Here is a 20,780-nt window from a genome sequence, read left to right on the forward strand (position 1 = left end):
GAAGTATGATTTTTTTTCTAAAAAAAAAAACTCAAATCCAAAGAAAATGCCTTCTTGGTGCAGAGCTTTAGAATGCTCAAATTTTTTCACTCTTTTTTATTTTTAAAAGAAAAATAAATTCAACCAGTCCACTAATTGTACAAATGTAGATGCTGACATTACAGTGATACCCCCCCCCCCCCCCCCCCCCCAAAAAAAGACCAAAACAAACAAACAAACAAACATTAAAACTAAAATAATGTGCGTTTCAGATTAAATGCAAAAGGCCCTTTTCAGGGGACAGGAAATGGCTTTTCAACTTAAAGTTGTTCTGCAGCAGTGAGGGTTGATAAAGCTTTAAAAATGGTGCTACCAATTCCCACAGGTTTCCCAACTTTTCTTTATTACCTTCAACCCCCTCAGTCTTTCAATAAAGAACTGGGAAAATAGGGGTGTTCTAAAACTTTTGACTGACACTGTGCTTTTATATATTTAACAAAATGTTTGTAAGATATTCTAGACAAAAATGTAGAGTTTTTTAAACATTTAATGAAAACATGGGCACACACTGTAACTGCTTTTGAAACAATAATAAAAAACATAAAAACAAAGAAACAAAAAACTATCTTTTAAAAAATATCTATGAAAATTTTCATTTCAATTTGCACAAATATGGGTGCATTCACAAACAGTGACGTTATTTAGCTATAGATAGCATATCATACTTAAACGGGGCGCTAAACTAGCCTTATTCCAGTTCTGATTGCCTTTTGTCCAATTTTCCTGTTTTTATTTTATAAATGTCTTATTTCTCAGAATATAACATTTTCCACTGGCAAAATTATTTTCTGTCAGGATCAGTCGTGATCTGCTGCTGTATCCCCAGGGCAGTTAGAGGACAAATCTTCTTCATCTACAAACAAGAAAAATGTACATCAGCAAACAACCATAAAACAGAAATAAAACATAATGCATTTTGAGGTCACCCCTACCATTATAAGCAGTTCCACACCAGATGCAGTAAAAATGGACCCCTCTCAAATAAGATGTTAAGATTTGCAATTTATCAAAGGACTGTAAGAAAAAGGCACATTTCAAACGAACATGAACACTATATAACAAACTGCACTGTTAACTATGAAGCTATGAAACTGTGTTAATCCTGATGTACATTTCCATGTTGGCAACAAGTCTTCACACCAAACTGATTACATATAACCTAAATTCACTTTACATTGTAATTTTGTAATTTTAAATAAAACTTCTCATTATGATGTGAAATGCACAGCATGAATGGAATACTAACAGTTAATTCCACAGTATCCTCTTCTTCATCCTCTTCTTCGTGATCATCATCCTCATCCTCATCATCAGCATTGACTTTAGGCCAGTACCAGGTCTCTCTTGGGACAGTTATACCCTAAAATAAAAAGGTTACTCAAATGTAAAATCTTCACAGAAGCAAAAATATACTTCTTACTTCTTTCCTGTTGCAGAGTGAAAAGTTAAAACAGTGTGCAGAATTTTCTCGGCTTTAACATGAGGGAATGTGCTTGGATGACATTCTGATGAAGACATGAGTTCATGCTTTACTCAGAATTCTTCAAACCTTTTGAGTGTCTAGTTGCTCACAAGATCGCTGACTCCTCCTGAGGTCTCCCTCAATTTTTCTCTCCTCTCTCTCTGTCCTCACTCTTGACCTGAAAACAAAGAAGAAGAAGAAGAAAAAAACACATAGAAAACCTCTGTATAATGGGATGGGGGGATTTGCAGAGGCTTTGCACGTCTTGTTTACTGTTTTAAATTTACCTGAAATCTTCCAGAGACTTTGTCTCATTCTGTTGTTTGGCTCGTACTTTCTGTCTATAATGTTCAAGTTCCTCCTCTGCTTTTCTTTTCTTCAGCTCTTCCAGTCCAATGCCCCCTCTGTCTAATGGATTACAGCCAGAGAAGTACTGAACACTAGGGTCCATCATTTGTATAAACAAAAAAATATTTAAGACTATTAAGACCATATAGCTTACCTGTTTTAATATTGAGTGGAATTGGATCAACCCTCCCTGCTCCTGAAGAGGAACCAGAGCTTAGTGTAACTCATGCAAAACAGATGAAAATGAAAGTTATTTAGGAAACCTACCCTCTTTTCCAAGGCCTTGGCCGGCTTTGTAGCCCATTTTCTGAAGAAGTGCAAAGCCCTTGTTCTCATTGCTAATAGAGCTCTGCAAAGCTACCTCTCGGCTTTCCTTCTCCTGTTCCTTGTAGGTCTTCTGGCGGTTCTTTATGTTCTTTTCTTTTTGTTGTTCCTCCTTTTTCATTGCTTCCTTTACCCTCCTCACCATGCTGACACCTGGCTTCACATCTTGACTAACACACGAAAAAAAAAAAAACCCCATTAAGGTTTAAAAGGATGGCTACCTGAAAATGTCATGACTATAACATTCTACTTCAATATTTCTACAGCTTACGTCTCAATAAACACTTCTAAACAAGTTTCTTTATGATTACCAGTACGATAATATTCACGTTCTTTGGATTTAATACAAAAAGTAAACCCATAAAAATGCTTACATTTTACTAAGAAATGCATCAGACATATAGTCCTCTTCTTCTTCCGACATTGTAGACCCACAAAAATGAATAAATATAATGAAGAAGAGCTTTAAAATTAAGCAATTATCCAGTAGAGAATTTCTATGTGCGTCTCTAATGTTTGGTTCATTGACAAATAAATTCCGACTAGCTACACCGCACATTTCAGTCAAATGTTCCTCTTAATTTTACAAATAGTTCTAATGTAACTATTTATGATAAATGCACTAAATTATTTTTAATAGATAAACACGATATAATAGAATATCTTTGTTTTACGCCAAGCTGCATTCGCTGTGTTATTATTTTACATGGTTCCACACCGGAAAGATTTCAATGCGACACTGTAATTCTCGTCGTCATTCATCTTGGGTTATCGGAACACAGGTAATACGAGTTAACTGACCATTTAAACCCATATGTCAGGAAGATGTTTTTGTCTACCTGCTATTTTAACAGATGGAAGTTGTGAAAGATCGTGATAGACAGTGAAAGGCGCATCTAAGTGAGAGTGTAGCTAGAGTTCAGCTTGTTCCTGGAAGGAACTAGCTAGCTGAAGTTGCTAACCAGCTGCCTTTAAACAGTTGAAAGCTGGCGGAAGCTGTCATCACATAACAGCAAAGTGTTAGTGCTACATAGCTTTGACAGTTTAATTTGCTAAACTTTATACGACACATAAGCAGAATAAGACATTTCAAGTACGGTAAATGATCACAGATCCTTAGTTCCTAAGCTGCTGTTTTTGTCTTGGAGATGGCTAGTCTGCTTGGTTGGTGTGGCTGTTGTAAGAAAAAAGGCGTTCACTGACTGTATAAATTTAACATTGCAGAGACGAGGGTGTACAGCAGTGGGATAAAGATCCTCGCCATGGAGTTGGCTCACAGTCTGCTTCTCAATGAAGATGCTTTGGCTCAGATCACTGAAGCAAAGAGGCCGGTCTTCATCTTTGAATGGCTCCGCTTCCTGGATAAAGTGCTTGTGGCAGCAAATAAGGTGACACGTAAAACTTTGGCACTGCTTTGTTGAGTATATCCTTTAGAGACATTTTGTGACTTTATTTTCTGCTTGCAGGTGGATGTGAAAGAGAAGCAGAAAAAACTGGTAGAGCAGCTAACAGGACTGATCAGCAGTGCCCCTGGACCACCGACCAGAAAACTTTTAGCTAAAAACCTTGCTACTCTCTACAGCATTGGTGACACATTCACTGTTTTCCAGACTCTGGATAAATGCAATGAAATCATTAAAAGTAAAGATGACACACCTGCACACTTGCCAACAAAACTGTAAGTCCCCATTCAGTCACAGTAGTATATTTTCACTGGCTAATTTTACTGAAAATCAACATGTTTATATTCAGGTTGATCTCATACACATTTTGACGAAGTTATACTGTTAGATGTTCAGCCCTGTTTTTAATATTTAAGTAATTTTTTAAGCCAGTTGGCCCACCTTCAAGAGTATTATCAGTTAATCCAAACATTAATCTGCAGGACATTTCATGTTTGAAAGGGAGGATTAATTTTATATGAACACATGTTGCATTTCTTGCTTGCATTAATGGAATGTGACACTGGATAATGCTGCATCAGTGCTGAGTTAATCCAGTCATTCATTCCTGGTGTTTTCTGTGCAGCTTCAGATGGGAGCACATACAAGAGTCAGAAACCTCTATGCCACCTACTAAGCCACTGTGATATTTTAGAATAGATTATAATGTGTTTGGAACTCATGATGATGCCAATGTCACAAGTCAAAGTCACCCTTAAAGCTACTCTTTACCAAGAGCAGACTAATGAATGCAAGAAGTAACACAGCCATGGAAGTACAGTGCAATGAGAAAAATCAATTTCTTTTATTCAATCTTGACTTTTCATGATGTTTGTGCTGCATAAATATATGTCAATGTTTACACTTTTCATGCAGTGCTGCAGTGGCATGTGTTGGAGCTTTTTATGAGAAGATGGGCAGGATGTTGGGAAGCTCCTTTCCAGACACCATTAATAATCTTCTGAAGGCACTGAAGAGTGCAGAGGTATGATTTTTAAGAGTATGAAATTGTATGTTTGAATGTAGCAACACTGATCTATTTTAATAGTTTGACTTCACTGATCTAGTCCCAAGGCAGAGGAGAGATCCTTCTCAGTCTGCAGAAGGTGCTGAGTGGACTGGGTGGAGCTGCAGCGTCATGTCACAGAGATATCTACAAGAATGCGCGCTCTCTACTCACAGACAGATCCATGGCGGTACGGTGTGCAGTAGCAAAGGTTAGTCTCAGAAAGAAAACAAAAACAAAAAAACACAACAACTAAACACTGTTTTTAGTTTGTTGTTGTTTGTTCTTGTACAGTTTTTTCATCATAAAATTAGAGTGACTGGATTAGTTATTTTATTTCTTTTTTGTGTGTGATCCTAACTTTTACTGTGACTCCAAGTTAGCTAATTAGACATTTTTTTGGGATAAAAACTAAAATGTTTTGGCTAAGAAAACAAACTCAGACATGTGCAAAGATCACTTCCATTATACCGTTATGAAATCTAGTTTCCTGTTTAGAAAAACATGCCATCTGGTGAACTATATTAGATGTGAGCAGTGCGCGTTAACTTCTGTATTGTGTTGATATGTATAAATAGAACAACATGTAGAAATGAGGAAGAGTACTTTATCTTTATTTTTCATGTCCCATCAGTGCCTGTTGGAGCTGCAGAATGAAGCAGTGTTCATGTGGACTACAGAACTGGAGAATGTGGCCACGCTGTGTTTCAAAGCTTTGGAAGGGTCTAACTATGGTGTTCGGGTAGCAGTGGCCAAACTGCTGGGGACAGTCATGGCCACTGCTCTGATGCCCAAACAAGCGGCTGGTAGGGGAATTATAGTTTTTTGTTATAAACAGACCAGCTCACCATCTTTGTTCTTCACAATCTTATTCTTGTTTTCCTCCACAGTGATGCGTCAGAATGTGAAGCGGGCTACCCTGGAGGAGGTGCTGGAGCTGATGGCCACAGGCTTTCTGCGTGGGGGATCTGGCTTCCTAAAAAGCGGAGGAGAGATGTTGAAGGGTGGTGCTTCTGTCAGCAGGGAGGTGCGAGTGGGCGTCACTCAGGTAAAACATAAACCCAGACATAATACAAATCCCACCCTGTCTTATCCGACTCATCCAGCTCATGCATATTCCTGCTTCATTCTCCACAGGCTTACGTTGTGTTTGTGACGACACTTGGTGGTCAGTGGCTGGAGCGCAACTTTGCTACATTCTTGTCCCACGTTTTGGACCTAGTTTCTCACCCACGGGCCACACAGACACACGTTGAGGCTGTGTACTCACGCCGTTGTGTCTCCTTCATGCTACGCGCCACCCTGGGGGGCTTACTTGGAGAAAAAGCACAAATTGCTGCCGGCAAAGAAATCTGCCAAGCCATCAGCAAACAAATGAGGGCTGTGGGTAAGGAGGATGGGGGGGAAATATCACGGTTCAGAGCATTACAGAGTAAGTACTCATCCATCATCATATCATAATTCTGTTTATCTACACTTCATTTGTTTTTTTTGTTTTTTTATTCTTGCATGCTTTGTGCTTGTAGTGTATACAGAGATGGGCTTTCTTTTCTTGAGTGGCAGTGGCTTTCCCTGCTTTGGCTTTCTGTCTTCAAGTCTTTTAATAACTCTCCTCTTTCATTACATATCTTTTTAAGCACAGCCAGTATCAAAACATCAGTAACATTCAGTATCATCTATCAACATCTCACCTTATAAATTACTCCTTGCATTACTGTGTAGCCAGCGTGTCTTCTTGCCAGTGAGCTCACAGTCTGTTACTGCCTTATAATCCCTAAGGAGCAGATAGTACCATTTCCTGATTGTAGACATCTAGCTTACAGCAGCAGGAAAAACTGCATGTGCCTCTAAATTTGCAGCCTCATAACCAAAGGAAGCCATTTTCCCTGCAGCAGCATGAAATCATATTTGCAAGTTTACCACTTTTTTTATACTTTACATCATGATGTTAGTTGTTTTTTTTTTAATCACATTTATTAAATTCAAACAGGATGATTCTTACTCTGATTTGCTTTGCAACCTTTAAACTTATGTAAACAATGTCAAAAGACCTTATTGTGATCTTCTTGATGTTAAGACAGAATTTAAAAAAGATTGTGAATGTTGGTGTATGAGTTGATCCTGGGCTTTTTATTGTTCACTCTGTACTCTCTGCTGTAGCTTTCCATCCAGCTGGATCTGTGAGACTTCTTGAAATGAACATTTGTCAAATGTCTGTGGCTGAGTCTAACATGAAAAATGATACCTGGAACCGTTGTGGAGGTTGAACCTCCTATTATGTGTCCCTCTCTATTCTACTGTTGATTTCCAGTTTATGAAACAAAATGACTGCCACAGTTCAAGAAGCAGCTTTAAATCTGTTCCTTGAGTAATCTGATGGACCTTTGTGTGATCTGCCTTGACTGCTGTCTTTTTAGAGCTCAGAGGGTAAATGAGCATCACATGCTCATCTGTGTTTCTGTTTTTTTGGGTGTTTTTGTATCCAACATTTTTTAATGAAAGAAACCCTCAGAGCTTGTAATTGTGGCATATACAGGTAGACTGGTAAGAGATATTTGAACACTTGACACGTGTTTTACCAGAGAGAGTTTAATGTAAATTGGCAGATTTAATCCAAGCACAGCCTCTACATTTGGAAGCTTTTTTTATGAACCCACAACATTTGGTCAAACAAGCTCATATAGAAAGTGAAGCAGGCCATCCTTAGACTGCAAAAACAAACCCTTTACACATCCAAGTGTCACTGGGGTGATAATATGGTCACATCACAAAATGCAAACCACATTGATAAATGTCAACAACATATTTGAAAAGCCAGAGCAGTTCTGAACAACATTCCTCAAAATCATGACATTAGTTCAACCTGAACCTGAATGATGGGGAGACAAGGGTATGAAAAAGACTTGGAACACCTCGTGATCTAAGGAGTACATCACAAGTACCAAGAGACAGTGTGATGGTTTGGGCATGTATAGCTTGTCAGTGTTCCTGGACCTCTAATGTTTATTGATGACATGACACAGGAGTGGCTGAATTCATTTCAAAGTGTAGAGAGATCTCTTTGCTCTGAATCTGGTTATTGCAGCGAAGTTGAAGGGAGGTCTCTTTATAATACAGATGGATAATGACCTAACATGTACTGTGAAAGCAACACTGACTCTTTTAAGGAGTGAAATATGCAGTAGGTGGGTCAGTTAACTGATCTCAACCCAACTGAGATGCATTTCACTTGCATAGAACTGCATTGAAGACCTCAAATAAACTACTGAGGACAGTTGCAGTGAAGGACTGACAAAGCGTCACAAATAAGGCAACTCAATTTGCCTTATGATGACTTCAGACAGTCATTAGCACCACTGCTATAATTCCTTAAACTTCTAATTAGAATGTAATTTTTCTTTTATTTAATTTAAGAGGCTGCTTTAAGTCTATATTAAGTCTAAATTTATAAAACCAAAATGTTTTTAAATGTAGCTGATAGAATAAAAATTGTGTTAAGTGTCCAAATATTTCAGTCTTACTGTATTAGTGTGCTGCATTGTTAAGCAATTCTATAACAGCAGGACTTAAACATTGTGTGACAGCACTGCATGGCTTAATATGATTTAGTTTTAGTAGCTGTTGAATAATTATGTACTACTGCCAAAGGATTTTAAGTAAAATAAAATAAAAACAAAAACACTTAAAGTCATTTTACAAAAAAACGAAATTCTGTCCAAATTTCAATTGATTTGAAGCATTTCATCCATCAGTGCTGCATACATTCTTTATCAATAAATGCGGAATTTTAAGCTGTCTTAGATGTGCATCATAATGACTCAAACTTGAATAGTATAAACTGATAAGTACTCGCTTGTTCCTTTTTCCCTGCCATGTTTTTCCAGAGGCAGTAGTAAATGACATCAGCGAGAACAAGGCGGGGGCTTCTGATGTTTCTGCCAGTCAACATGTGATGGTGTGCGCCCTAAAAGAGCTGGGGAGTTTAGTCCAGAGCTTGAGTGCTACAGCTTCACCACTCATCCAGGAGCCATCTATTGGTGAGAAGTGCTCAATATAAAATGGAACTACAGTTATTTCGCTTTAAATGTTGCTGATCAATACTGAATTAAATATGAAATTAGATAGCATATTTCATATTCTGCATCCTCTGTTCCAGGACTTCTGGAAACTGTGACTTCAGTGCTGCTGCACCCAAGCATGGCAGCACGTTTGGCAGCGGCATGGTGCCTGCGCTGCGTCACCGTGGCGCTGCCCTATCAGCTGTCTCCATTGCTGGACCGCTGTGCAGAGAGAATCAACAACCTGAAGAGCTCACCTGAGGCTGTGAGCGGGTACAGTTTTGCAATGGCAGCTCTGCTGGGGGGTGTACACCAGTGTCCACTGGGTATCCCTCACTCTAAGGGCAAGGTATATAGCATCATAAGCAATTTTATACTTTTAACCTCCCTACTTATGTCAGACTTTATTGGCCTTCTGTCCTAGCCCCATTGAATAGATGTTTTAAAGAGTGAATTATCTGTTTGGTCTCTGTAGCTGGTGGTGAGTATAGCTGAAGATCTTCTGCGTACAGCTGCTCAGAACAGCCGGCTGTCCCTGCAGCGAACACAGGCTGGATGGCTGCTGCTGGGAGCCCTCATGACTCTAGGTAAGTCTCTTAGATGTGTGTGTTTGATATATTAACAATTCACTCTCTTTTTCTCTGATCAATGATGTCATCACTTAATTTTCATTTGTGCTTACAGGTTCCGCCCTTGTGCGCTACCACCTTCCCAAAATGCTGCTGCTATGGAGGAACGTGTTTCCTCGCTCTCAGAAGGAGCTGGAGGCAGAAAAGGCCAGAGGAGACTCTTTTACTTGGCAGGTCACCCTGGAGGGCCGAGCTGGAGCTCTATGCGGTAAAGAATCGCTCCTGCTTCCTGAAACTGCACCTGACATGTGATGTCTGTATGCACAAACCCTGTTAATTTCTTCTGCAGCCATGCGAAGCTTTGTGGCTCACTGCCCTGAGCTTCTCACAGAAGATGTCATTCGCAGACTGATGACTCCCATTGAATGTGCAATGACCATGATGTCTCAGTGAGTTTCATACTTTCAAGTTAAATTAAGTGTTTTGTCAGGTGTGATTATTGTTTCTTGCATTTTTTTCCTTGTTTTGTTGTCAAACTTTTGGTCTTTTCTTAGTGTCCCGGCGATCATTAAAGTCCATGGTGCTCACCTGAAGGCAAGCGCGGCAATGGTGAGGCTCAGGTTATACGACATCTTGGCTCTCTTGCCTCCTAAGACATATGAAGGTAAGCCAGTCTCTTTTTTTCACAGAAGTTAAAAATTATTTATATTACGTGTTTTTAAAAAAGGAACTTTTCCTGTTTAGGAAGCTTCAATGCCCTCCTGAGGGAGCTGGTGGCAGAGTTTACTTTGACTGACAACTCGGCCAACACCACCACCTCTCTGCTGCGCTCTCTGTGTCACTATGATGACAGCGTGCTCATGGGCTCCTGGCTGCAAGAAACCAACCACAAGTCCATTGAGGATCAAGTTAGTTAGAATTATCTGTGATATGTAGAAGACATGTCGATGTTTTGGCTGTGATTGTCTTTTTGTTACAAAAGATAATCGGGCAGACATAATGTATCTCCTACTAAATAGTTAGGCACTATTGTCATATTTATTGGCTTATACACAGTGTTTACAGTATTAGTGTAAATGTAATATTGTTCCTTAAACAGTTGCAGCCCAACAGTGCATCTGGCAGTGGAGCCCTGGAGCATGATCCCTCCTCCATCTACCTGCGTGTCCCTGTAGGCGAGGCCATCCCAGGGCCTCTGCCTTTGGGTGTGTCAGTCATTGATGCTTCAGTGGCGCTGTTTGGTGTGGTTTTCCCCCACGTCTCCTTTAAACACAGGTGAGGAGCTCAGTTGTTGCTGTAAAATTAAATTTAATAGCAAAAAGAAATGAACTTTTTGTTACAGAAAAGTTTTCTCTTACATGTTTCTTATGCTTTTATATTCACTGCTGTGTTGCTACAGAGCTCCTGTTTCAATGCTTGTTTTTAATATGTTCTTCTTGACTTTCTTGACTGTGTATGATTCAGGCTCCAGATGCTAGACCACTTTGCAGAGTGCATAAAGCAGGCTAAAGGTGTTCGACAGCAGGCAGTCCAGCTAAACATCTTTACTGCAGTACTTAGTGCCCTCAAGGTAACACAATAGACAGTCTGTCCTCATATGGCAAGAATAGTGAAAAGCATACATATTATTATATATGTATTGCTAATGCATCCCTTCCTTCGTAAAGGGTTTGGCTGAGAATAAGAGCACTCTGGGTCCAGAGGAGGTACGTAAGTCAGCCCTAGCCCTCGTGATGGGGGCTTTGGACAATCCCAATCCCATTTTGCGCTGTGCTGCTGGAGAGGCCCTGGGCAGGATGGCTCAGGTGGTGGGAGAGGCCACCTTCATCGCCAGAATGGCACAAACCAGCTTTGACAAGTAATCATATCTATATTTGTATTTAGTTTTTAGTTTTTTCTTTGATTTATCAATGTATCACAATATTTATAAAGAAATTAAAGCATTATAACATTGTATTGTAATTCAGGGACATTTAAAGTAATATAATCAGTTCTTGACTTTAATCAAATGACCTGTGTCTTTACTTCTCTTTTTACAGACTCAAGTCAGCTCGTGATGTAGTTTCAAGGACAGGCCATTCATTGGCTCTGGGCTGTCTGCATCGATATGTTGGAGGAATTGGCTCTGGCCAGCACTTAAAGACCAGTGTCAGCATCCTGCTGGCTCTGGCCCAGGATGGGTCCTCTCATGAGGTTCAGGTACAGTAAATCACTCAGCAGGAATGGATTATGAAATCTAATCATAGTTTCTGGTATTTATGTCTTTATGTGCCTTTAAAATGAATGTTTTTTCTTCTTTTTTCAGACATGGGCTCTACACTCTCTGGCTCTGATTGTGGATTCTAGTGGTCCTATGTACAGAGGCTACGTGGAACCCACGCTGTCCCTGGTGCTCACCCTGCTCCTCACTGTGCCACCTTCTCACACGGAGGTTCACCAGTGTCTGGGTCGCTGCCTCGGAGCTCTCATCACCACTGTGGGACCAGAATTACAAGGTAACAGAGGCAGAAACCAAATCTTAAATCATCTTGTGTAACCGTGACACTCATTTGAGTGGCATTTTTGAACCTGGTAGCCAAGGATCTTTTAGCCAGCAGATGGCAGTAAAAGAAATCATTACCCCCCACAAACCACAATATTCTCACTCAAGTAGACAAAAATACCACTTGCTTTTTCTTTTCCTAAACATTTTCCCTTAATGTCAATGTAAAATACCACAAGATCAAGGAAAGAGAGGAGGGTGAATTCTTAAATACTGATAGAAGATGGCCATGCTGCAAAGACTATTTGAACACACTTAAAAGGAGTATTGCTGTAATAGAATTAGAACTGCTCTAAATATGGACTATAAAAAGTGGAGAAGATATTTTGCCCTGTATTATTTAATGTAAACTAGAGAAACACCTTAATGAAAATATTGTGTAATATCTAGGGCTGAAAACTAGGATAAACAACTAATAAAAAAAAATTAAAATATTCCATTTTCATGTTAGAAATGACTGCTCACACTTACCTTCTTGTGATTTTTATTCACAATAATTCCAGTTACAATAATTATAGGAATTGTGGGACAGCATTATCTACTTTCTTTACATAAAAGTTGTAATTATATACTATACTAGGGGAAATAAGTGCTGAAGCTCTTTTTTTTTCTCCACTTGGAACAGCCTGTTATTATTACAGGGGCTTGAATTAAAAAAGAAAAAAAGCCATTGGTCTGACTACATGAGACTTGGATGTCACTGACCCATGCTGGAGGGCATTTAGTGTATCCTCTAATTGCTAAAAAGGCTGTTTCTGTCTGTCTTTCTAATCGATGTCATTGGGTTTCTCAGGAAATGGAGCCACTATTTCCACTATCCGATCATCCTGCCTGGTTGGCTGTGCCATAATGCAGGACCACTCTGACTCCCTTGTCCAGGCAGCTGCCATCTCATGTTTGCAGCAGCTCCACATGTTTGCTCCCCGGCATGTCAACCTATCCAGTCTGGTGCCCTGTCTTTGTGTAAGACATGAGTTTAAAACTACTAGTGCAGCACCTAAAGTTTGTTTTATTCTGAGCCTTGATTCCTTACTATGATATTGTATTTCTTTAGGTGCACTTGTGCAGCTCTCACTTGTTGCTGCGTCGTGCTGCTGTAGCCTGCCTGAGACAGCTTGCCCAAAGAGAGGCTGCAGAGGTCTGTGAGTATGCCATGAGCCTGGGAAAGAAGGCAGGAGATGGCAAAGATAACTGTACAATCAGTGAGTACAAATTATAAACTCCCAAAGAGCATTATGTTTGATTAATTCCTCTCAGTGAAGTGCATTGTGTCTTACTGTGTTGGCTTGATGTGGGTCCAGACATGAACATCACAGAGACTGGTCTGGAAGGCGTTCTGTTCGGTATGCTGGATCGGGAGACAGACAGGAGGTTGTGTTCTGACATCCACGACACACTGGGTCACATGCTGTCTTCTCTTGCCGTGGAAAAACTTTCTCATTGGCTGAAACTCTGCAAGGATGTTCTTGCCGCAACTACTGGTAAACCTACAAAATGCCACAAAATGAATGTCAACCCTCGTTTTCAAATAATTATATCATCAATGTCTCCATCTCTTATCTCTCAGATGTAGGGGGAGCTGTTGCATTCGAGGTGGAAAAAGACGAGGAAGACTCTGAGAAAAAAGATGAGATAGATGATGACACCATGTTCACAGGGCTGGGAGAAGATGACAAGTCCAAGCCCTCTGTGGCGCCGCGCTGGGTGACACGTGTGTTTGCTGCGGACTGCTTGTGCCGTATTCTCCTGTTATGTGAGAATGCAGACAAAGCGCACTTCAACCTGGCAGCTGCTCGCTCTGCACAAGCCAAGAACCCCAAAGGTACCAATCACCATGCTGCTCACCTAAAGATTTGTGATCGATTAATGCCTCCTGATCCTTTGTCCATCCAGTTAAATTCTAGGCCATCTTCTGACTTTGTCTATACTGTACATGATGTTGAAGCCTCCAGGCAGTTCTAGGGTCAGCTCCTTGGAAAAAGCTGATCCGTGTACTTTTTGTGTAAAGATGGAACAAAGCAAGCGATGAGTAAGCAGAAGTTTTAGTCTTTTTTTCCCCACTGTAAAAATGGTGGAGTCTGTTGTTGTATAAGCTTCTTTTGAAATAAGTAAGCATACTCCAGGCTAAAAGTTATAGCACAGTGTGACTTTGCAGCTCTAAAACCAGCAAAGTTAAATTTAGTGACTGAGATTGAGTGGATAGCTTGTTTACATGTTGATTTGTCCAAATAATTCATTGACGACAGCCTTTCAGGTAAAACCCAGGTTAAATCTTAACCTACAAGTTTGGCTTTTTATAATCATTGCAGGCACATGCTGTTGTATCCAGCTGTATTTAACCTGAAGACAAGGTGCTAAAAGCATGTACCATTTCTTTGAGGCAGTCTCTGGATTCCCAAAACAGACATTAAACATTGACCAAAATGCATACTTAGGTCATATACCTTACAAAGTTCATAACTGAGTTTCTTTCTAACACAGTCATTTTTCCTGTAATCGCCGTCCATTTAGGAGATCTTTTGGTTCTCCATTTGTCTGACCTCATCCGTATGGCCTTCATGGCAGCCACAGACCACAGTAACCAGCTCAGGATGGCTGGTCTGCAGGCCCTGGAAGACATCATTAAAAAGTTTGCATCTGTACCAGAGCCTGAGTTCCCAGGACATGTTATCCTGGAGCAGTACCAGGCCAATGTGAGTTTAAAACCTCGTTTACTCACATTATGTGGTAAAACCCCCAAATTGAAACGCATAAAAGATGTAACACAAACAGAAAAAGTAAACTTTGTAAAAACTGTGTGCACTTATAGGTTGGAGCTGCACTCAGACCTGCATTTTCACCAGATACACCGTCTGATATAACAGCTAAGGCATGCCAGGTAAGACACTGCTGCTTATTTTAAAAATGTGTTTGTCTGGTTAAAACATATGTTTATATCTGTGTTTGGGATGTACAGTATAGAAATTCAAAGATACCATTTGCACATCCCATTTAACAACATCCCTCATGTACAGAATCTTTTAAACCCGTATTTGTAGCACTATGACATGGGACAGTAGTGAACCAATGCGGAGTCACCACCCTCTTGAAGTTAGCAGTGTCAAACTCTCTGACTTAACTGACTAATGGTGGGGAATGAGTGACAAATAAACATGTCTGTAAGTGATTTTATTAAAAAAAAGTCTCTTTGACTCGCTGGGTTTGTGGATGGCAAGGACAATAGTTATTTAATATAAGCATGTACCTGTTGAACTGGCCTGCAGAAGAAACATACAAACACCTGTATCAAGATATCTCACTAAGATTCACTAAGATGCATTACTTTGATCATTCAGTACTTTTACCCCTTTGTGTCCACAGGTGTGTAGTACATGGATAGGTAGTGGTGTAGTCAGTGACCTGAATGACCTGCGGCGAGTCCACAACCTGCTGGTGTCATCACTGGACAAAGTTCAGGCGGGGAAAGGCTCGTCCAGTCAGCTATACAGTGAAAGTGCCACCACGATGGAAAAACTGGCTGTGCTGAAAGCCTGGGCTGAGGTGAGACTGAAGCTAAGTTTTGTAATTCAGCGTGTTTGTGTCCATAAGGAACCTGATCACACACAATGACTCTTGCTCAGGTGTATGTGGTGGCAATGAAGATCAAAAAAGAGGCAGAGTCCAAGCCTGCCAAACCAGTCAAAAGTGGGGATGAGGATGAAGATGAGGAGGACTTGGGTGCTGATGTGCTTCCTCCTGACAGTCTCATCACCTTGGTGCAGCCAGAGCTGCCATCGTTGAGCCGCCTCTGGCTGGCCATGCTGCGAGACTATGCACTGCTCACTCTGCCTGCTGAGTTCTCCAGTCAGCTGCCACCTGATGGTACGAGACTGATTTTTGTCTGTTGGCTGCAAAATATAATATGTAAAGGCTTTATTATTAGTCAAATGTCTTATATTCTTCTTTGTTTTATCTGTGGTCCTGATTAAATCTCTTATCCTTGGACATAATGTATTTCTGGGTGAACATTTCAATATAACTTGCTAAAGGCATTACTTTTAAGTTATTTGATCCACATTTTTTTCTACAACACTGAAATGATCCTCTTTAGGTTAAACAAATCTGTTAGTGTATTTAAGAGGGTTTTGTTTATAATTTTAGAATGTTATAATTGTCCCACTGGGATTATTTGTGGTAGAGGACCATATGTTTACCAATTGATGACATAATAACCCCCCCCCCCCAAAAAAAATAATATAGAGAAAAAGGAAGTTTAACATTTGTTTAGTCCAAACAAACACTCTCTCTGATGTGTTTAGGAGGAGCGTTTTATACCCCAGAGACTATTGACACAGCACGGCTCCACTACCGAAGCTCTTGGGCTCCGGTTCTGCATGCAGTGGCTCTCTGGCTAAACAGCACCGGATTTGGAGCAGGTCAAGATCAAGAGGAGGTCTCATCAGCTCCCTCCAAGCCTCCTAGCCTCCCTCAGGGATGCTCTTCTGCAACAAAGACCTTTGAGGAGTCTGTGAAAGACAGGATGCATCTGATGCTGGGTAAAGAAACTCATAGCTGTCATATGTGTATGTATAAAGCATTTATCATATTTGGTCAAGTTTTGGCATGGTCTAGGTAATTCACAGAAGTCTGAGGAAGAGTTAAAAAAATGTTTACCTTACAGTGATGTTTCCACTTCACATCTACCAACTTTGAAAAAGTGGTAATGGGTAATAAAAAAAAGATATCCGAACACTTCCTAAGTGCATTTCCATGTTCTGTCTCTCAGGTGTCAGTATAGAGTTTCTTTGCTTCCCCCGACCCGAAGAGCCCATCGAACATGTGATGTCTTGCCTGCAGGCTCTGTGCACTCTGCTTGAATCTCCTTGTGCTAAGACACATATTGCAGAAGACCAGGTAAATATGACGACCTATAGTGAAAGATTTATATCACTACTGTACATTTGAATATTTTAAAATGTTTACTAAATTACACATTAATATGATGTTTTGTAGCATGAGAATTTGAAATAAGATGTATATAAAAATATGATAGTAGTAATAAATGTTATATTATCTGTAAATTGGAAGCTAAATTTATATAAAAAAAATCCAGATTTTAGAAACTGTTGCTGAAATCCTTTAACAAAGTATCCAATAAGACAAAGTGGTTAAAATATAAAGGCTCAGGCTGTGATTTTATTGGTCTAATACAAATTAGATGTTTACCATAGTCCGCTTTATCTTACAAATGCATCATTCTATGTGATATTTACTGACTTTTAGAGTAGAGGTGAAGCGTTCCATTAAACATTTGACTGCTGCATAATAGATGGTAGGGTATGCAAGGATGTGTAGGTTGTATCCTACAAATTCTGCAAAAAGAAGGTTGTTTGTTCTCAAGCGTATTGGGGGAGCCTTCCAAATGGGACAGGCCTCTGTAGGCACATTTCGGAGTGTGGACTTCAGTGAACTGGAACACGAGTGAAATCATTCTCATTTTAAGCCCGTTTCAGTGACAGACAAAGCTCTTTTTCATCTCAGATAACAAAAACGAAAACTTTACTTGGATTTTTATTAACACAAAATATTAAAGGTTAATTGAAAAACATGAACAAGTAAAGTGTAATATTGTCAAAATAATTGTAATTGAAATTAAAGGGCAAAAGCCAAACCCCATAGAAAGGTAGCCTATTTCTTTTTCTTAAAAAAACTCCTGTTTGTGGGCTTGTAAGCATTAATCCAGGTCAGATTACCAAAAGACTTAAAGATAAATTTATTTTGTTTTTTAATACCACTGTCTTCATTCCTCGAGTTGCACAGTTGCATTACTGTAAATGTATTTTTCTGTTGTAGCTGCTGGCAGTGGAGCTCTTGAATGTGCTGCACAGGCTGCTGTTGACCCGGGATCCCCCTACCATTCAGCTGCAGGTCACTGCTGTTGTACAAGAGACCATCAGGGCTGCACTTGATCATCTGCAGCAACAGAGAACCAACAATGGTCAGTAACATTGTTACAGTATATCTAAATATTGTTGTTTACCGAATGATTTCATCTGACTGAACAATAGTGTCTGCGGGGTTGTCTGAGTTATGTGCTGTTTTGAGTAATTTAGGTCACTGTGCTGTTTTTCTTAGGCAAAGAGGAGGAAGGCGAGAAAGACACTCAGGCAAGCCTAGGGGAGGGAGGAGATACAGGGGAACTTGTCCCTGGGAAGTCTCTAGTGTACGCATCCATGGAGCTGCTTGTGTTCATCCTGGTCCGCCACATACCACAACTTAATTCACGAGTGAAGGAGTCACCCAGCCATGCACCACTCAGGCCGCAGAGACTACCAGAAGAAAGTGCACGTCTGGTGGCAAACACAGTTTCTATCCTGGCAGAGCTGCCCTTGCTCTGCTCTCCTGCTGGTGAGGCCTGAGGCAAACTGCAACGACACCATGGAAAATATGAAAGGAATGTACATGCAGTACTAAATCAAACATGTTCAGTGAAAGTACATAATGATACTTGGAACTACTAATACATTTTGTTCAGGTCTGTGTATAGACTGACAAAGCTGTGCACAGATGATATCATAAACTGCTTTATACATGTAGATGAGATTATGTATAGGAATATTATTTGCACTGTTAAAATTATGTGCATGTGTATTTCACACAGCTTTTTTTGCCTTTACAGGAAGCATGACAATCCTACCTACAGTGCTGTACTTAATCACTGGGGTCCTGAGAGAAACTGCAATTAAGACTGCAGACAACTCCGTGCCTGTTCCTGTATCAGCTGCCCTGCAGGGTATCAAGACCATCATCACCTCTCCAATGGCCCGAGAAGAGAGCATTCAGATGCAGTGGACCGGCCTTGTGAGGAGCAGCTTGGCATCTGTACTTGAGTACTCACAGCCAGGTAAACAAACTTACACATGCATATTTTATAATGATCTGGCTTCCTTTGCAAGGATGAGAGAAAAGCATGACATTGTTCTAAGAATATGCTTGCTCATTTTTTTATTTCTGTAGATGAGTCCAGACCTGACATGGATGAGGTCAGTATGTTGACAGCGATCACGCTCTTCCTTCTGTCAGCCAGTAATGAACTCATAGGAGTGGTTGTCCTGCAAAAGGGCTGCATGGACCGCTTCCGAAATGCCCTCAACTCTAGTGATCCGTGGGTAAGCAGCTTAGTGTACAAACCAAGATGAAGTGATGAATATTGAATGTTTGATCAAAAGATGTGTCAGACTCTTCAGAGGTGTGAGGCTCTGATTAGTGGAAGATATAATTTCTTATTGCCACAGGTTCAGGCCCGTTGTTACCAGCTGCTGTTGTCAGTGTTTCAACACACCAGCCGTGCCCTATCCACTCCTTACATCCACGCTCTGGCTCCACTCATGGTGGAGAAACTAAAGGTGGTGGAACGCAGTCGGCCAGGGACGACTGCTGAGCTGCAGGCTGTGCAGGAGGGCATCAGAGTCCTGGAGAATCTGGTCAGCATGGGTGAAGAGAAAAACCGTAAGTGCTTCTGCCTAATGGACCACTAAAGCACTGTATTTGTTTCACAAAAGTGTTTAGCGCCATTAAAGTAGGTCTCCCAAAGTATTTAGCTCTGTGCCTCTGGATGTGTGCTGTCAAAAGCTTTAAAGCATTAGATGCTAAATTTAGAACCCTTGCACTAGTTTACAGTCAATTTTGGTATCGATTTTGACATTATGTTACATCATTATGTATGCTTTGTTTTGTTTAGACTTAAAATAATTATTCTTAGTCCATACACAAGATGTGCCATGAAGCTGTGTTTTTATATTTGTTTTTCATTAATATGTTGTTTATATATTCAATAGGGGTGCAGCTGCTGGCTCTTCTTTTACCAACTCTAGTCTCTTACCTTTTGGATGAAAATGCCATCTCCTCTGCGCCTCAAGTCTCCAAAAGCCTGCACGATTTTGCCCTTCAGAACTTAATGCGGATTGGCCCCCTCTATCCAGCTGCCTTCAAGATAGTAATTGGTGCAGCACCTGAGCTTAAAACCCGTCTGGAATCTGCTATACGGGCCAACCAGGCCAGCAGCAAAGCCAAAGCTGCGGCCAGGCAAGCTCAGCCAACTGTGCAGGCTGCACCAACCATTAAACTGAAGAAAAACTTCTTCTGAATGCAACGATAATGCACTGTTAACTCTCAAAATGTAGTTTTATGTTGTCTTTTTGGGTTTGTTTTCTGTCAGCAATGTACAACATGCCATATCTGTATCAGTTAGTTTGTGAAATGTATTTATTTATTCTACATTACATCTTTGTTTAAATAGATAAGTATTCTTGAAGTCAAAAACGTAATTATATAAATATAAAAAAAGCCTTTGAATGTTCACTTAAAAAAAGACTTGCTTTGTAATCATAACAAATTTTGATTTGGTGAATGTATCACATCCAAACTTGATCACAACCCTCACTTTTCAAAAGCTGATGTTTGCTGTGTCCTTTTCTTGGTGATTTTGCATCACCATAAATGTGGCAGTCCTATTGTTCCTATAAATGATCTAGTTAGATATGCACCCTTTGGGTTTGCTTTCCACTTATAGATTTTTTTTTTATTATTCTTATTTGAAAACTTTGCTTTTAAATTGAGTTATTAACATTCGTCTTATGAGCTGTAGAACAAAAATGACTAATTAATAATCAAATAATAAATAATTTGATTTTAGCAGAACCAGTGCAGAATTAAATGCATTGTATCTCTTGATCTGCTGGTAACTGGGGATATATGTTATCATTTAGTGCATATCATATTGATTGTTTTGCTTATAACTGATTTTAAATCCAAACTATCTGTACTGCTACCAATAACTGTTATCACTAACTAGCAGGTTTGTTGAAATACTATTACTCTCTCAATCTTTGGGAATTTGAATAAATTTTCTTTGACCTGACTGCTTTTTCCTTAATTTTACGTATTTCACGTGCTCACGTGTTGTGGATTTTCATTAGGAGTTTGAAAATAAAAATTTGGGTTTTCCAACA

The 20,780-nt window shown here is 40.0% G+C and overlaps 2 protein-coding genes across 3 annotated transcripts; one reads left to right on the plus strand and one right to left on the minus strand.

Annotated features, from left to right (window-relative positions):
- Nucleotides 1-508: 508 nt before the first annotated feature.
- Nucleotides 509-2,731, minus strand: gpatch11 (G patch domain containing 11). The gene is made up of 8 exons (XM_042010570.1): nucleotides 2,548-2,731; nucleotides 2,117-2,343; nucleotides 2,004-2,045; nucleotides 1,789-1,909; nucleotides 1,589-1,679; nucleotides 1,286-1,399; nucleotides 972-1,053; nucleotides 509-892 (listed from the first exon to the last, which is right to left on the minus strand). Exons 1-8 carry the CDS (start codon nucleotides 2,595-2,597, stop codon nucleotides 837-839), a joined length of 783 nt encoding a protein of 260 aa, XP_041866504.1. The 5' UTR covers nucleotides 2,598-2,731; the 3' UTR covers nucleotides 509-836.
- A 147-nt stretch (nucleotides 2,732-2,878) lies between these two features.
- heatr5b (HEAT repeat containing 5B) lies at nucleotides 2,879-20,689 on the plus strand. Of its 2 annotated transcripts, none has more exons than XM_042010561.1 (36): nucleotides 2,879-2,955; nucleotides 3,398-3,561; nucleotides 3,640-3,851; nucleotides 4,492-4,600; nucleotides 4,683-4,832; nucleotides 5,256-5,427; nucleotides 5,512-5,669; nucleotides 5,759-6,053; nucleotides 8,506-8,658; nucleotides 8,778-9,028; nucleotides 9,155-9,266; nucleotides 9,364-9,516; nucleotides 9,598-9,697; nucleotides 9,803-9,912; nucleotides 9,993-10,156; nucleotides 10,348-10,523; nucleotides 10,713-10,818; nucleotides 10,916-11,106; nucleotides 11,288-11,447; nucleotides 11,554-11,743; nucleotides 12,584-12,753; nucleotides 12,845-12,992; nucleotides 13,092-13,271; nucleotides 13,358-13,612; nucleotides 14,302-14,483; nucleotides 14,600-14,668; nucleotides 15,151-15,330; nucleotides 15,411-15,651; nucleotides 16,089-16,325; nucleotides 16,556-16,683; nucleotides 17,623-17,767; nucleotides 17,905-18,177; nucleotides 18,449-18,673; nucleotides 18,787-18,938; nucleotides 19,065-19,278; nucleotides 19,608-20,689. In XM_042010561.1, exons 2-36 carry the CDS (start codon nucleotides 3,436-3,438, stop codon nucleotides 19,913-19,915), a joined length of 6,195 nt encoding a protein of 2,064 aa, XP_041866495.1. In that variant the 5' UTR covers nucleotides 2,879-2,955; nucleotides 3,398-3,435; the 3' UTR covers nucleotides 19,916-20,689. The 2 variants fall into 2 exon arrangements, with proteins under 2 accessions (XP_041866495.1, XP_041866496.1); XM_042010562.1 differs by having other exon boundaries at nucleotides 5,759-6,008.
- Nucleotides 20,690-20,780: the final 91 nt, after the last annotated feature.

The sequence above is a fragment of the Melanotaenia boesemani genome, chromosome 16 (genome assembly GCF_017639745.1).
Source record: "Melanotaenia boesemani isolate fMelBoe1 chromosome 16, fMelBoe1.pri, whole genome shotgun sequence".
NCBI lineage: Eukaryota > Metazoa > Chordata > Actinopteri > Atheriniformes > Melanotaeniidae > Melanotaenia > Melanotaenia boesemani.